This window comes from Alligator sinensis, unplaced genomic scaffold (genome assembly GCF_000455745.1).
Source record: "Alligator sinensis unplaced genomic scaffold, ASM45574v1 scaffold876_1, whole genome shotgun sequence".
Lineage (NCBI taxonomy): Eukaryota > Metazoa > Chordata > Crocodylia > Alligatoridae > Alligator > Alligator sinensis.
Genome location: NW_005841938.1, coordinates 3,345,792 through 3,362,778, shown reverse-complemented (window position 1 = coordinate 3,362,778; position 16,987 = coordinate 3,345,792). Strand labels below are relative to the sequence as shown.

At 40.4% G+C, this 16,987-nt stretch overlaps 1 protein-coding gene across 2 annotated transcripts in view; it reads left to right on the top strand.

The window, feature by feature from the left end:
- Positions 1–16,526, top strand: part of MMD (monocyte to macrophage differentiation associated) — a 17,717-nt gene extending 1,191 nt beyond the window's left edge. Inside the window, exons 2-6 of one of the 2 annotated variants that reach the window (XM_014518073.2) lie at positions 7,641–7,801; positions 9,178–9,252; positions 10,433–10,534; positions 11,432–11,501; positions 14,218–16,526. In XM_014518073.2, coding sequence (XP_014373559.1) covers positions 7,641–7,801; positions 9,178–9,252; positions 10,433–10,534; positions 11,432–11,501; positions 14,218–14,418 — 609 coding nt within the window. In that variant the 3' untranslated portion in view covers positions 14,419–16,526. The remainder of the gene's footprint in view (positions 1–7,640; positions 7,802–9,177; positions 9,253–10,432; positions 10,535–11,431; positions 11,502–14,217) is intronic. The other variant, XM_014518074.2, reaches the window with a different exon arrangement.
- The last annotated feature ends 461 nt before the right edge of the window (positions 16,527–16,987 follow it).

Genomic DNA, 16,987 nt, shown 5'->3' with positions numbered 1-16,987 from the left:
GTGCCCCAGGGCCGGTGCCATTGGGGCCCAGGGCAGAGTGGCAGGAGTGTGGGGTCCCAGCTGGCAGGGGCTCTACGGAGCCAGGCCAGCTTCCGCCTCCCTGCTGGTGCAGGCCAGTCCGGCTCCACAGACCCTTGCCGGCCCATGCCCCGCTCTGGGCCCCACCGGTGCTGGCCCTGGGACGTTGGTCCCGAGATGGTGACCGGGGGTGGGGCACCTGTCAAGGGGCGGGGCAACCCATTCAGCCCTCGACAGCCTGCCAAAACTGGGTAAGTGGCCCTCCGCCCAAAATAATTGCCCACCCCTGCATTAAATGCTTTGCATCCTCTGGGCTCATCCCCATGAGCAGGAACATGTTTCCTCAGGGACAAGTAGCAGTGGCACAATGTGTGTTGCTGCTGCTTGTTCCCAGGGAACATCTGTGCCATGCACAATCTGGCACGCAGCACATTGGCCCAGGTGCAGTAGAGGAGGTTGGGGCCAGCAACTGTGCTGGTCCCAGCAGCCTTACCTGGGGTTCTGGGGGACTCCAAGAGCTGCAGCTGCAGCAATCCTGCAACAGAAAGTCTGGTCAGCAGCTGGGGTGTGGCTTCAGCCAGCCAGGCTCTAGTTTTGGGCAACACACACTGCTGCCTCATGCACCGCCCCGCTTTCTTTAGGCACAGGTTTTTTTGACCCTGGGATCTCCTGGGGTCAACCCTCCCCATGCTGCAAATTAACAGAGTGGGGAACGCCTGCATGTACAGCACATATGGCTCCACAGACAGGTCTGCAGTGCTACGTACTGCACATCCATGCTTGTCTGGGCGTGTCCTTTGTGTGCAGTTTTTTTAACTCTGTCCAATCAAAGGATGACTAAAGTGTCATGAAAATGGCTCTTTACTAGGCTAATGATTACTCAGGATTGTTTTGCAGCAGTGGAGGGACAAGGGAGATCTATCAGTAAAACTTTAGACACGTGTAAGAGGCTCTGGCACAGGCTGTGTTTGAATGGAAATGGAACAGAATGACATGATAAAGAATCTGCTTGTAAATTGGTTAGTGAAACCATTCTGAAAGGCACACTAATCATTGTGCCATATGTAAACTCTGAACTGCTTCACATAATCTGGACTGTCTAGTATATGCGCATTTTTTCTTAACCTTAAAATACCATGCTGGATTTAACAGTGTATACAGATTTGACATATAACAATAGTTTTTGCTTTCTGGGGGGAAAACTAACTTTCCAGTCCTATGGAAAAGGAGAACTTAAAATCAAGTAATTAAGAAATGTCTAATTCAATCTCTTATTAAAGCCCATGTGTTTGCTTGCCTGACCCCAAAGTCTGAAGCATGGTTGACTTCTGCATCCATTTTACCAGAGTGCATCCTCTTGCATGCCTCTGTGAGTGATCCTCAGATGCGTGTTTAACAGACAGCAAAGCCTTGTGCAGTTAACGAATCTTTATTCATAAGTACCCTTCGTGTATCCCTTGTTATGCTAATTGAAGTATATCAAACTATTGAAATCGAACTCCACATTGCTAGGATCACTACACTTCCCTGCTCTGATTCACAAATACAAAATGAGTCCTTGATTTATTTCTTTAGCTAAAGCTATACATCTTCTTAACATGGAAGAAAATTATGTAATGCATGCTTACTCATCCAAAGGGATGAGGTAACAGAATGTTACCTATCGTAACTGTAATGTAGCTTAATTCCTGATGCTTCTGCCAAATCCTTTACTGGCCAAATTGAATTTCTAAATGTCTTGCTGCCTTTTCATCTATGTAGAGTATCAGGCATGTCATACCTGCTTATTTGCTCTGTGGTCAATATGTCACTGTTGTTCTGGGAAATGCCACTGTTTATAGTAAAATATATGTGTGCATTTACTGGTAGAGTTGCAGACTGCATGTCATGAAATACTGCAAACTCCTTATCAGGTTGTAGATGTGTAATGTTAAAATGTCCTGAGCTGAGTAGGCTAAGATAAGTGAGCTGCAATAAACCAAAGGGTAGGAGGGGGGTGTAGAGATAGATATATATGAATGTGTGTATAGTGTTTCAGCTTATTGCCTGTTGTTCCTCAAATATGCATAATCTTTTAATCCAAATTTCAAACTTAAAACTTTAATTGAGCATGTGAAGAAACATCTGGGAAAGTTTTTTGTTTTTTGTTTTTGTTTTTTTCTTCTCCTGGTAGCCATTGCTGCCTTTTCCTTTCTGTGATCAATTTTTCATGGACTGTTGGCTGTCCTATGCGGGCTTGCTTTTTGGAGACCAAGTGTCCCAAATATTCAGTGCCGTGTTACAAGTTAGTCCTCTGGTGGACATTAAATGTTCACACGCTTATCCCAAAATATAGTATAGTACAAGAACCCTCTAGATGTGTGCTACAAAGCATTATTCATAACTTCAAAAGCAGGAAGTGCCCTCATGTACTAAGCTGTTTGTAGGGTTGGTCTCTGTTTCCTGGTCAGGCCTAACAGTGGCTTAATACACTTTGAAATACTAAGTCACATGCATTCTAATACCTTTGCTGTGCAATATTTTAAATACTTGCAAGCGTCTTTTAGTTGCAGCTATTTTTAAAATAATGTTTAAAATGTTAGGATGCAGATTGCCTTATGGAACACCATCAAATGGATGAAAAGGTACCTGCATGTAGCATAGTCAGATGTAGAAAATGCTGTTTGGAATGGCTTTTTTTAATGTCTTGATTTTTTTAGCTTAAATTCAAACACTGAAGTTGTCTTTAGACTCCTGAGATGCAGGAAAGGCAGCTAAACAGAGGAAAGTAGAAACACTGAAAAGACAGCTCAGTAGTTAGAGGAACAGGAAGGAACCTGCGTATGAGTGAAGCAGGAGACGGTCACAGTTGAGTTGTAAGGTAAGCTTTGTTTGATGTGGGAGTGAAATTTTCTCGTGTACTGAACAGAAAGCGTGGGCTGTACTAAATTACACAGAGGTCAACAGTGTAAGCAGAACTTAGTTTCTACTAGTTTTTTGAAGTCTCTTTGCTTTGCTGTCATATAAGGACGCATTCTTTCATTCAAAATATTAGTCCTGGTCTGCATACCTCAGAGTTGGTACTGCAGAAGCAGAGAGGTTGCACAAGTCCAAGAGAAGCTGTGGGATCCCGGCTGACTTCTTGGATGGAAGGGAGGACTGACGCAGGCTGTGAAATGTGCTTCTGGAGCCAAGTCCCTTCTTTCTACACAGCCACTGTTCCCTGTACTTTAGAGCTTACACACACAGCATAAGCTATTAATTCCCTGCTCCATGAAACTTTCCTCCCTTGCTGGAGGTGAAGAGAAGGTAACTCCTGAGCGGGTGCACATTGGCATAGCCACTGATTGAGCTACAAAGGTCACAAGTGGTGTCACACAGATCTGCTAAAGGACTGGCCTGGAGAAATGGGGCAAAATAGTCCCCTTACTTTGCTGATGAACCCAAGTAAACTGTAATGGACACAGACAGTTCCTGTTGCTATGCTACACTGCAGTGATAGAAAGCAGATCCCAGCTCCTACAGTCTATAAAGATGTTTGTGTCCTCCTAACACAAGCGGTGTGTGGATTTCACCTTGAGTGCAAGTGACCCATTACAGCTGTGCACAAGACAGAAGTCCGGGTTTGTAAAGCAGGGCTGCCCAACTTCAAGGCAGCGCTGGCATGCACCCATCCTACACTGTGGGAGCGGGCCCCCTAGGACTCTCCACCGCTACTGCATGGGCAGCACCAGCAGTGTGCAGCCCTGCCAGGATTGTCTGCCCACCTCACTGCTGCGCAGTTCTCCAGAATCCCTGCCTCCCCACTCCCTGCCAACCATGCAAGCTGCAGGGGAGGCATGCCCCCTCCCCATCACACAGCCAGGGGAGAGAGGTTGCACACTGGTCTCCTATGGGCTGCCAGTTGGACAATCCTGTTATAAAGAATTTTGATATTGTGTTTGTTCCAGATTTGGAATCAAACCTCCTGTTTTGATATTTGGTGAGGGAACAACTCACAGGAGAGACAAACCTCCCCTTCTGGACCAATCAAAACATTTCATCTTGACAAAAGAAAGTATTACTTTCAGATTTGAATGCATTGTACTGTACGTTAAATTTAAAATGTTTCATTCCAAAAAATTGGGAAATGGATTGTTTTGATATCCCCGATTCTTCTATTCCCCGCCTCTCGACAATTTTCTTTGAAAAGGAGATTCCAGCAAAGTCAGCTAGGTTTTGCAAAGTGTTGTTTTCAGTGAAAATGCATGTTCTGACAATGTGACTCTATTGACATTTAGGGGTTACTGGTTCCATTGATGACTCAAACTTATTGCTTCTCTATCCTTCCTTGTCCTATAGCTGGTGCTGTGCCTAACAGTTGCTAGATGATATTTAGCCGGTACTTCAGGAAACTAACTTAATTTTTGATCTCATGGGTTGTGATTATGAATGACTTTCTTATAGCAAGGTGACATTTTCCAAAGGGTGCAAGAATTAAGTGCCCACAGCTCATCCAGGCACACAGGGAATTCAGCCCCTGAAATCTTTTAGGCATCTTTGAAAATGACAATCCATTAAATAAGCAAATACATCTTCACTCCTTTCTGGCCTTTTTTTCTGTAAAACTGAGCAGAAGTCTCTACTCCAAAGTTCCTTCTCAACCCTATGTTATTTTATTCAGCAAGTATTTTTTTAGGTAAGGTGCTAAAACTAGGAAAGGGGATACTTCCAAAGGCAAATCAATTTATCTTAATGCTGACTTGGTTTCGGATAGTCAGAAGTTGGTGTCTTTCTAGCACTAGCACAAGCCATTTTGCTTACTCCATAAATAAAGTATAACTTTCAGCAAATTTTAACACCAAGAACACTGTCTGGCAACTTAGCAGTGTTACAGTAGGTTAAGATGAGGCAGCATTTCTATCACTCTCCATCAGAAATAGTTCCTTTTTATTAGTTTGTTAGTATGCATCAACTTGAAGGACCTGTCAGTTCTTTGCCTTTGAGGATTGAGAAATTTGTAGCAAAGATTAAAAGCATTAGTGGAAAACATGTATTTTTATCACTGTTCTGTGAGGGCAGCTATATCCTGCTTTCAAAAGAGGGATGATAATTACATCATGTACATGTAATTCGTTCTTTCTTTTTTTTTTTTATTAGAGCCTGTATTGAATAGAAGTTTTCCATTAAAGAGCCTTTTTCTAGTAGGCCAGTAAACAGCAGAATTTCATGTCTGGCTTGACGTAAAACAGCTAGATTAAAACTTGAAACAAAATCCCGAAGTAATAAAACACCCTTTGTTTAGACTAACTGTTCTCATGATACCCGTCACTGGACAAAGGTGAAGTAGGGTTCTTTCTAAATGGAATATGCAGAAGAAAGGGTAAGTCCTTCTTGTGTGCGGCTCATCCATTTGTAGGAGTGGAAATTTTCTTTTAAGCTAAAAAGAAAACAGGTGGGGCAGGGAGCAGCAGAGAGAAAGAAAAGAGGGCAGTAACCGACTTATTGTTCATACCTTTCATCCATGCACTGATCTGCAGTTGCATTCTTCCTAAAACAGCCTTAATGAAAATGTAGTAACATAAACCGGCACTTTATTTTAGCAGCAGTAAGTGTAAATATATTGGTCACTGTTTAAAAAGTACCTGGCTAACCCACCACTGGAAATACCCTCTGTCTTAAATGCTCTGTAATTTACCTGAATAAGTGTTTGCCTTATTGTTTAAATATTGACATCTAAAGCTTAATATCATGGGTGATATACTGGTAGAGTTTGAACTTACTGTGGTTTTAATAAAAATAGGGAATTTAGATGTGACTTGCATTTAAATCGTAAGAATGGAGGAAGTCACCTAATCGGTTCCCTCGAGCGATTGTAGGGGCCTCATCGATAGCACTCTTGTCCCTTGTTCTCTGCCTGTGGCGCACAGCTTAGTCTCCTGCAGACTTAAAGAAAGGCTTTAGCTGGAATCCTTGGGATATCTGGGTGAAACTTAATGGCATGTAATAAATAAGTTGACCACTGATGACTAGATGGCCTGACAATCCTTAATTTTGTGGAATTTGCATTCAGCGTGAGCTCAAAAGAGGGGAAATGTGTCCACAATGCTGTGGAATTAGGGATATAATAGTATAAGCTCGCAAAGCCCTAAAATATTAGGTTAAAATTACTAATCTTTCTAAAAAAGCCTCCAGATAGAAGGCACAAAGTATTATAGATATTATATGCAATTGTTACCGTACCTGTTTGTTTAAGAATCGTTACTCATTTAGCAGGGATAAAGGTGGTAGCTGTGTTGGTCTAAAAGCAAAAGCAGTCAGTGTGGTAGAGGTGATATCTTTTATTATCTTGCAAATAAAGACATTTTTTGCAGCTATCTAGTTAGCCTAATGAAAGATATTGCTTCAACCACGTTGAGTACTTATGTAGCAGGCACTATTCTTTGTGTTGTAAATTATTGCACACTCCATTCCTCAGATTTTGAAATGCCTTTTCAAATCCACAGTTCAAATGTCTTGAATGATCATTCATACAGATTGTTCCTTCAGCCTTAAAAAATGACGTAAGTAGGTTATGCCTTATTGGAGCTGTGAATTGAGAATTATTTTCTACGCCTTAATATAGGCTGGCCTAACAGATTAATTTGTTCTATTATCAAGAGTACAGAAAAAACCCCTTCTAAATATTTAATTGCATCTGCGACAAATTTTCCACTGCTACTTATGAAAGTCTGGTCTATGCACAGGTTTTCATAGCGGTATGTCTCTATTTTGGTCAGAGGAGAATGGTACTGAAATAATTGTATTGATTCATCCATTAGTATGGATCTAGTTTTATAGAATAAAGGTGCTTTAAAGGTACCATTTATTCCCCTTCTCTTTAAAGAGTGTTACACTGGCATGGCATGTATCACTTCATTTACACAAGGGGAAGTTTCTGCCATACAACACAATTTCAGTGTCAGTAGCCTGTTTGGCACCAGCTCAGCTAAGTGGGTATCTGAAGCCTATTGACTTCAGTAGGACTTCAGTCTGTCTTGCTTGGCCTGCAAAGGAGCAACTTTTTCTCTTAATTGGATACATGTACTGAATTGGACTCTATTGGAAGGTAGTGGCACCTATGCCTACATCTCAAGGCAGAAGCCAGCCCTCCATTTGGATAACATCTACTTTGATTTTAAAAAAAAATAAATTTTAACGCTATTGCTTTGGGTTTGGAAAAACAATTGTAAAGGCAAAATATCATCTGCTTGGGTATAAGTGGGCTTGTAAATAGAGTTGGTTTGAGAGTCTTTTCACTTGCATTGTGACTAATGAGGTTACAGATGGTTTCTAAACGTGACTGCAAGGAGAGGGTAGAATTAATTACTACCTACTAGTGATAACTCACGAAACATTTGAGCATCTAAATTGGGTTTTGTATCCTTTTCAAGGTGTTGCCATTAGAGAGTTGCCACACAGCTAATAAAAACTGGGTAAAATGAAGATGAGGGCATGTGTAGAAAGATGTACGTGCCAATACAATACAGTGTATCATTGGATCTGTTGGCTGTTGCCCGACTACTGTAACCAGAGGGCTCCATAGTTCAGCAGTGGGTTTAAAATGGCCAGTGATATTTTATATTGGTTAGGGATAGAGAATAACCATGTTCTTGTTTTCCTAGTTCCTCATTGTCCCAGCCATTGTGGGTAGCGCCCTCCTCCATCGGCTCTCAGATGATCGCTGGGAAAAGATAACAGCATGGATGTACGGCATAGGCCTCTGCGCACTCTTCATAGTCTCGACTGTGTTTCACATAGTTTCTTGGAAAAAGAGTCACTTAAGGTATGCTCAGATGCTGTGTTTATGCTGTCCATAATGTGTTGTTCATTCCACTGCTGAAATGCTTCTGAATCAGTAACCCCATATCACTCCCAGGAAGTGGGCTAGGAATGAAACTGGTATCTCAGATAAGTCCCCGTAGGCCCTCCTAACATTTACTGTGTCTAGCAGACTATTGTAGGAGCACCTTTACCTGTTGTGGAGTGCTTGGTTTTGTTTTTTCTTTAGAAAACCTTGCTTCTGTTGCAGACAGTTTGCAATTCAGTGCCTAATTAATTATTATTCTGCACAAGCTTCCATGTCGAGGTGACAGTCCTAAAATAGCCATGCTGATTAACCAGAAATGTTTTTCTTGTAACAGTAATTGTTGTTTAAAGAGATCACTTTGATGGGAAAGAATTACTTTGCTGCCTTCGGGTCTTGATGATGTTTATGTAGAATATCAGTTTGTCACATTTAGTCAGGCTGTTACATTCACACCCTGTAACAATGGTCCTTTTGGGAGAAGGGCAAGCTGAAAACAACTCTTTAAAATAGCTGTGTACACACACACCGCTTTCCAACACGTAATCCTAAATCACTTTTAACTATATAATGAAATCTTTGTCATCTCTGAAACGTGGAAGTTGTTCATCCTCCTAGAGCTGTACAACAAAACCACACAACTAGCAGCATTAACCAAAAGTAATGCTGGCATGAATGGGAATTTGCATTGCAAATACGGAGTTGTGTGAGAGGACTGCTAGGTTTAAATGTGAGGTGGATTTAGTCTCGTTTATAGAAATGCGAGTTTGTCAGGGACTCTGGCACATTACAATATACTGAGGTAGATGTATAACCTGCCAAGACGCTTACAAGCTAATGCATGGTTGACCAGATGAAAGTAATACTTCAAAGCTGGTCTCCCAACAGCAAAACAGAGTAGATTCTTGGCTGTGCTGTCACAGGGCTACAAATTAAGCACTGTCATTAAGATTTCTTCCTGCCGCCTGTCAGTCTGGCTAGCAGAGATGGTGCATCAGCCTTCTATGTCTGTGTTTTAACAAAGAGGCTGTAGGGAGAGGGAACGACTTGGCTGAAATGCCGCCGTGCTCTTACTGGCCTGAATGTGGCTTTCTGGGGCCTTAGTCAGTGGAGCACAAATATGGACCCAGCCTGGAGAGCATGGCACAGAGCACTGCCAGAAGGTCCTCCTCTTCCTCTTGCAGTGTACTAAAGGAGGTGGAACACACTCAGAAAGTTACCCTATCATTAGTAAAAGCAGCTAACATTGATGTTGTTCATGCCATAGAAGGCTTACTTGCTATTTTGTATTCATCAAAGGAATCATGAAATCATTCTCAAACCTCTGTCTTAGTGATTTATTCTCTCTTTATTAGGACAATGGAACATTGTTTTCACATGTGTGACAGAATGATGATCTATGTCTTTATTGCAGCATCATATGCGCCTTGGTAAGAAATCTGATGTGTATTTTCAAAAACTAATGCTTGAGTGTTTTATCATTGTGACTTCCAAATAATCCTTAACAGCTTTGGGGTGGGAGTTGATTAGACTGACCACGCTGCCAGAATGAAATGGAATATGGCATAAACCTTCAGGGTCCAACTATCCTGTCCCTGCCATATTTTTGTAATACAAGGGGAATATACAGTTTTTGTCACTTTCCTTAATATTTTTTCATAATCTTCATTTATGGAGATACTCAGAACTTGAACTACATTCCTATTTTATTCAACACTTCAGTGTTTATATAAGGAATATGAGTGGGGCCACAGATTGTCCTGTTCCCCTGTTCTTAGACTTGGACATTTCTGAGTGCCGGAAGTAAAGGAATTAAATAATGATTTTTTTTCAGTTTATCAATCACCAAATTATCCAAATTCTGAATTTGAATATGAATTGCCATATTCTCTCTCCCTGCTTCTGTAGCCTGTTCTTAATCTTGCAGTGAAAAAAATCTCTCTAAAGATATAATGTTCACATCTTGAAATACTCTCAAATACTCTTGAAATACTTCTTGGGGACAAGAAACAGCTTTGGGGGTGGTGAGGGGAGGGTGGGGGAGAGGGTAGTTAGCTAGTGGCTAGAGCAAGAGCCTGGGTTCAGGAGTATTAAATTCTGTTGTCAGCTTTTCTACTCTTCTGCTAACTGGCTGCATGCATGGAGCAGTCATCTGATATGCCTCCATAATCCCATCCTGAATTTGGTACCTGACTATCTTGCAAGGACTTGAGTTTGAAAAGTGGATGGGAAAGATGCTACACAGGTATAATGGGTTTAAACCCTTCTATAAATACATACCTGTCTCCAAATCCTCTTGATTGACTCTCTCCCAATACCATTGGTTGCTCCTTAAATGGATGGCAGGAAGTGATTTTGGAAGTAAGGAAGTTCTCTTCCTTCCCCTACCCGCACCTTCTTTGGAACGTGGACTTCCCTTGTTTGAGAATGTAAGCTAATAGTTAAACTAAAACTGCCTACCTCTCCAAGATTTTGCAGGACTTTTTCCTTTTTAGTATCTAAGCAAATTGTACATCATTTCAAAACAAAACAAAAACACCTCTTTTTTTAGGTCAGTAAGTTCCACACATTCATCACTTTTGTTATTTATTGTAATCTTCACGCTTCCAGGTTAAATCTTCGTGAGCTTGGACCTCTGGCATCTCATATGCGTTGGTTTATCTGGCTAATGGCGGCTGGAGGAACCATTTATGTATTTCTCTACCATGAAAAGTAAGAATTATAATTTGCATTTAACTTTCCACTCAATTTGAACTTTTTGCTTTTTTTAAAAAAGTATTCCTGCAGTAATGCATCAGTTCATTATTCATCTTTCACATTGAACTAAATTCATTAAAATATAGAAATACATAAATAGAAGGATGCAAGCTTACATCTTGTCAATAGATCTTTATAGATGATCAAGTGGACACAAATTTACAGTAACTTTACATCTTTAGAACAGATGTTTTACTCTTCAGTATCTTATGGAGGTATTTGAGAGAGAGATTGAGGCAATCGAGATGCCTTTATTAATTAGTATAATATTCTGGATAGGATTGTATTGCAGTACTAAGTTATAGGTGGATTGAACTGCAAGAATACTAACAACACACAAGAATGCTAAGCCCTTCTTGAACTTTACTAATGGTCAATTTGATTTATTGGTTTGCTTAGTTTGTGCTGTTGTTTCCTCAAGCTGCTGTAATTGCCTCCTTGACTGAGTCTCACTCATTGACCTTATTCCAGCAAATTAGGAAAAAGGTTTTAAATAATGCATATTCCACCCCCCGGCAAGAGACTGACTGGTACTTGCAAGTACCTCTCCAAACCATGAAGAGACATCACTGTCTTTGGCAAATGTTTAGACAGGTGTGCTGCCAGGTTTCTAGCATGCTGCCCTCTTCCAGTAGTTAGAAAAATATCAGTCTGCTGTTATGCAAATTGAATGTTGATATTATGCAACTTGAAACCTTGATAATATCCATCTTTGTACAAAACTTTTTGGTAGGTAATAGGCAACTGTTAATGTAAAAAGTGTATGTTTATCTTGTCTGGAAGAAAAGATTAAATGTGCTTGAAACATTCACTTTGTCTGTTTCCTAAATTACCTAATTTGTTCTGTTTCAGGTATAAGATTGTTGAACTCTTTTTCTATTTAGCAATGGGATTTTCTCCTGCTCTGGTTGTGACATCCATGGTAAGGAATCTGTCTGTTAACATGAGCTTTCTTTTAAAAGTAGCAACAGACTTACAGTAAAGTTCCTTTTTTTTTCTTCTGAATAGGTTTTAATTTCAGTCCAACAAGCTACTCTAAATGCTAGGTGCAGAAGTACCAGATATATTTAAGTCATCCATTTAGCTTGTAGTTTAACAACCGTCCAGTAAAATGTCATCCAGTTTACAGACTCTTTCTTAAATAATTATCATGTAAACATGATACTTTTGTATTAGAGTGGCAGAAAATCAAAGTGTTTCAATTGTCTTCTATCATAAATGTATCTCAGAGCAATGTGTTTGGGTCTTAATATTTTTTAACCTATTTTAAAGCTTTCTTTTCCCTTGGAAAATCAGAAGAAAGCTTTTCATTTAGAAATGTAGACTTCCTACAGGGTACTACAGCTTCCTACAGGGCAGTGTGCTTTCAGTTTGGATTATTTAGTAAGTGAGCAATTTATTTCCTGATCTGGCTTAAAATCTAAATGCAAATAGGCTCCTCATTCCTTTTTAAACGTAACTTGGAAGATTTTCTGGCTCTTATTAGAGGCACATCCAGAATAATGAATGCAATGGGTTAAAGACTGATCTGTTTGTAGTGTACTTATACCAGGCAACTGGGAAATCTATTAAAAACAAAAACCCCTTCATCCTCCTGGGTTGTGCAGTATGGCCTATAAAATGGTCACAACAGCTCCTTTTGTGCTTTGAGTAACTCTACAAAATTTAATAGAGAAGATACTCTGAAGATATCTAAAATCATGTACCAGACTTTTGCAATGTGCATATCAATAATCATATCAAAATTGTAATAAAGTATGCTCCACGTATATCCATTAGACTTACATAATTTGCTTGAGTGAATAACATACCAGCCTCAAGTGGTTACTCATTGCTCACACTGTAACAAAATGTGGTTATTTGCACATTGGCTTATTACATAGGCACTCTGGTGCTTCTGTGTGCTCTGCACCCTAACTGAATTTCCAGTGCATAATTGGTGGCACTGGTTGGGAGCTGTCAGTTTTTCCAGGCCTTTTGAAGTAGCCTTGAGCTGACGAAAGCTGCCAGTATCAATGCTGCCATTAGAGCCATACAGACTTGTGAGAAACAATATAAGCAGCCTTAATGAGGTGCAAAAAGCTTAGCACATGCTACTCCTGTAGTTAATAGCATTGCGTACATCAAATTTGGATAACAGGCAGCTCCAGTCCCAACAATCATGCCTCCTAGTGTGTGATCGTTGGCATTAGAGATGAGATCTCAATCACACTATTACTATATGCCAGTACAGGAGGAGCCCAGGATCACAATCATAAGTTGAAAGAGGAGTTCCTGCAGGAGCAGCAGAGCCAACAGACAGCTGGGCCGGCCGTGAAACTCGACCAGGGACGCAGATCGGGGGCCCAGACTGACAATCAGCTGATTGTTGAGATCAGAGCTAACAATCATCTGTCTTTCAAATTCCATGTTCTGGTCAGGCTGTCAGGTGTGGAGGATCAGCCAAAGGGCTTCCCCTACTAGACTTTAAACCCTGCTAGGGGCCTCTGACCCCCACATGCCCAGTAGCTTGGTCAGAGCTGCCTGGCATAGAGTTTAAAGTCCCTGGCAGGGAAGCTGCAGCAGCAGTGCTTTTTAGAGCTCTGCATGTGGTGCAGGGTACAGGAAGCTGGGAGCTCCTGACTTCCCAGCTGCTCGTACGACATGCTGTAAAGCAGTGCCTGCAGGTATGGAGCACAGTGCCCAGCTCCTCAGCTGCTGTCTCCATGGGCACTCTGGGAGCATGAAACAGCAGGGGTGCAGCTAGGGCTCCTTGCTGCGCACTCACTTTTTAAAAGTCCAGACATGGTGAGCCCAAGATCAGGGAGATGCTCCCTGATGTCAAACTCATGGCACCCCTCTCGCCCCCCTCCAGGGATCAGGCAGGGACTCTGAGTCCAGGACTCAATGTTGCCCCTAGCCTAAATGCACCAATTAGGTATGGGATGGCTGTGTCCCTTTCAGTTTAAGGCATGTTGCAACTGAGCTGCAATGTTCGACATTTTTGTGGCTCATTAGCTATACTATCATGCCATAAATTGGCTTTAACCTGTGGCCAGGTTACTATTTATGGCACAATTAACACTGTAATTGGATCTTAAATATAATGTGCACTTTCCTGGGGCCCTGGCGCACAGCCTTTTTTCAGCCTGCTTTAATTTTGATCATGTCACCCTGATAGTGTTTGTATAGCAGTAAACTGTAAACCTTCAAACAACACATCCATACTGTACGTTTTTATTATGATAGTCTTATTGTTCTGCCAAAAATATGGAGATGGATTTTAAATATAAATGAAAAGGCAAAAATGGTCACTCTTGAACTTGATGAAACAGTATAAATCTTTTACAAGCAATGCAATTGCATGACTGTGGAAAGACATGGTAGGCCCAAATTATAAACTGTTAGGACGGTTTACCCTGCATGTTCTAATCACATTAGCTGTCGCATGGAAAGGCTTGGAAACTTCCCCTCGTACAACTAGAATATATTATGTAGCCGGCAGCCAGGTGTCAAAATAATGCTGTTTGTCCTCCTGAATGTTATGAAGTCCCCTCTTACTAATGGTGACTTCTTGAAATTCTGTGTTCAGCTTCATTTCCTGGAGGTTAACTCCTCTTTTTTTTTTTTTTTTTACCCTCTCCTTGTCCATTTAACAGAACAACACCGATGGACTTCAAGAGCTCGCCTGGGGAGGCTTAATTTACTGTACAGGAGTGGTGTTCTTCAAGAGTGATGGAATCATTCCCTTCGCCCATGCCATCTGGCACATATTTGTAGCCACAGCCGCTGCAGTTCATTACTATGCCATTTGGAAATACCTTTACAGAAGCCCTGCAGACATTATTCGCCATTTATGATAAATACAAAACAGAAAAACCAACCCTGCACTAGGTGTGTGTAGCAGTATTATTTGACTTAAGGAGTTCTGGGGAATTGAGAAATTGCACAGGAAAACCTGCACTGACTTTGGTAGTTCTTGAACACATTTACTGTGAACTGCTATTGTGTAATGTGTCCTGGAATTGCTCTTCGTACAGCAAGTACTGTAAATAACCAAGATACTGTACTACAGTACAGATAGTCCATTCCGCGTTAGAGAACTGGCTACCTGATGTTTACAAACCTGAATTTTTGTATTCTAGTTTAAATCTACAGTTTTTAATACATGGATTTTCTAAATTAATGATTCAAATTGTGAAGTCAGTGCAATAGCAACGATGTACCTTTTTTTTGTTGGTTTCTATCACTTTTCCACTAGCCATTTAATAATCATGAATCATGGACGGATAAATCTAGTTTTACCACCCGTCATCTTGATATAACGTGATTTTTATAGAAACTTTTTTGTGTTTTATAAATTTTAAAAGTACATTTCTCGAACTGAAAACACGCAACTGTCATCTATGCAGTTATTCATATTGCAAAACCTTGCAGCAACTGGTTACATTCCACATAATGTACTGACAAGCAAACATTATACCTCTTCCAATGGTTTTATGACAAGTGTAGTTGTATTGAAAGTTTTAAGACAATTGAATTTCAAAAGGTAGTTCTGGCCAGCTGTAATGTGAAAACATTCTGCTTGCTAGAGTACGCTTAGCCTGGCTTATCAAAGGCAGAAGCAAAAGTACTTCAGAGAAATAATTAATACCAGTAAAATATGTTAAGATTTCTATCCCATCCCATGCTGTCTACAGAGACAGTTGCATTAATGAGTGCAGACCTCTCAAAACTTGGCAGTATTAAGGAAGGTGGCCAGCTATTATGTATCCGAACATCCAGATTACACTGAAGAAGAGTCAGCAGTTGTCCAGAAGTGTTCATATCTATTGGTGCTGAAATAGGCTGGAATTTTCAAAAGGCTCTCAAGGGACCATGGCATCAATTTCCACTGACATCCCATGGGAGTTGTGCGACTTGAATTCCTGGATGCCCTTCTGAAAATCCCAGCAAAAATTGGTACACTGCAATTGCTGACAAGTATTGTTAATGGTTCTTCACACACGGCCTTTTAGGGAGGGAAGCCTGAAGAACTTGATACAACGCCTCTTGTTGATCTGGGACTTTACAAAGAGCAAAACAGGGCTTTAAACGTATTGCTATTTTCTGTACAGGAAAATAAAATGTGGTAGCAAGTCATGATTGTAGAACACGTGCATTAAATAACCAAATGTAGAAGCCTCATTGTAATGCTGATCGTTTGTCCACTAATTGTATCCTGTCCCACTATATTATGAATGTCTTATATTAAGATTGACTTTATCCTTTTTCTAATTTACTCAGTTTTTCATGTCAGTGTTTCAAAACTAAAAACAAAACGTGTTGCCTTTTTCAGATTTTGTTCTGGATATTGCCTGTCTTCAACAATAGACTAGTACAATAGGGATGGTTTTGAGGGACTATTTAATATCTCATCTAGACTTATCAGTTGTTTGCATATTTTAGAATCTGCACATTTGTATAAAATTTGTTTGCAGGAAGCAGCGAAATTTTAAAAGCAAGGCATTGAAACTGAGTTGCCGTTCAGTATTAACTGGTGATCAGAAAACAGCACCACTATTCCAGACCAGTTCACTGCTCTGAAAGCATACAAATGGGACAACTGGGCAGATCGTTTCTATTCCGACAGTCTCAAATGTCTGGATGCCTCAGTTATTTTTTTTTTAACATGTATGTCTTTTAATATTTTCACTTCTGTGTGTTTGTCTATTCTGTTTAAATGCAGTAATATTAAAAACCACTAAAATATATACATAAATGTTAAGCTTTATCAAAACTGAAATTTGCTTTCATTTGTTCCATTATCTTTAATTGTCATGGCAATTTTTTTTGTGTGTTTAAAAGCGAGAAAGGGTTTATAAGGATTTGACCTCGCCAAAAAACTTTGAACTACTGTATTCAAGTCCGTATAAGACTGAATGTACTAGACTAAAACAATAAACATTTTTGTGCAATTTGGAAAGTCCAGAGAGTATGCGTGGCTAAATGGAAACGCCTCTACTAAAATCAACTTTGAAACTTCCACTGAAGACGCTTTGGTTAGGAATCGGTGCAAATATTCTTCAGTGGTACACTGCTGCTGCCCTGGTGCAAGTCCACAGAGATTAGACTTAACCCTAAAGGCGCTACACTTTACTCACTTGCTTTTGAAGCTCAAAATACTTGGAAAGGAAAACCATCGCAAAGCATTCTTTGTGTGGGGAAAGTAGGCTTCAGTAAGGTTCAGTAGACATGAAGGAAGGATTACAGTGGTAGAAGTGTGTATTAGCCCAATTTAAGGCTCATTAAAGGTGCATGTGTACACGTGCGTGCCCTTAATGTGCCTTTAAAATGACAATTTTAGGCTATTCGAGCCTACATTTGATACCTGCATAAAGCAGGTATCATATTTACACGCAATTAGCTATGTCACATTAGCGAACGTGT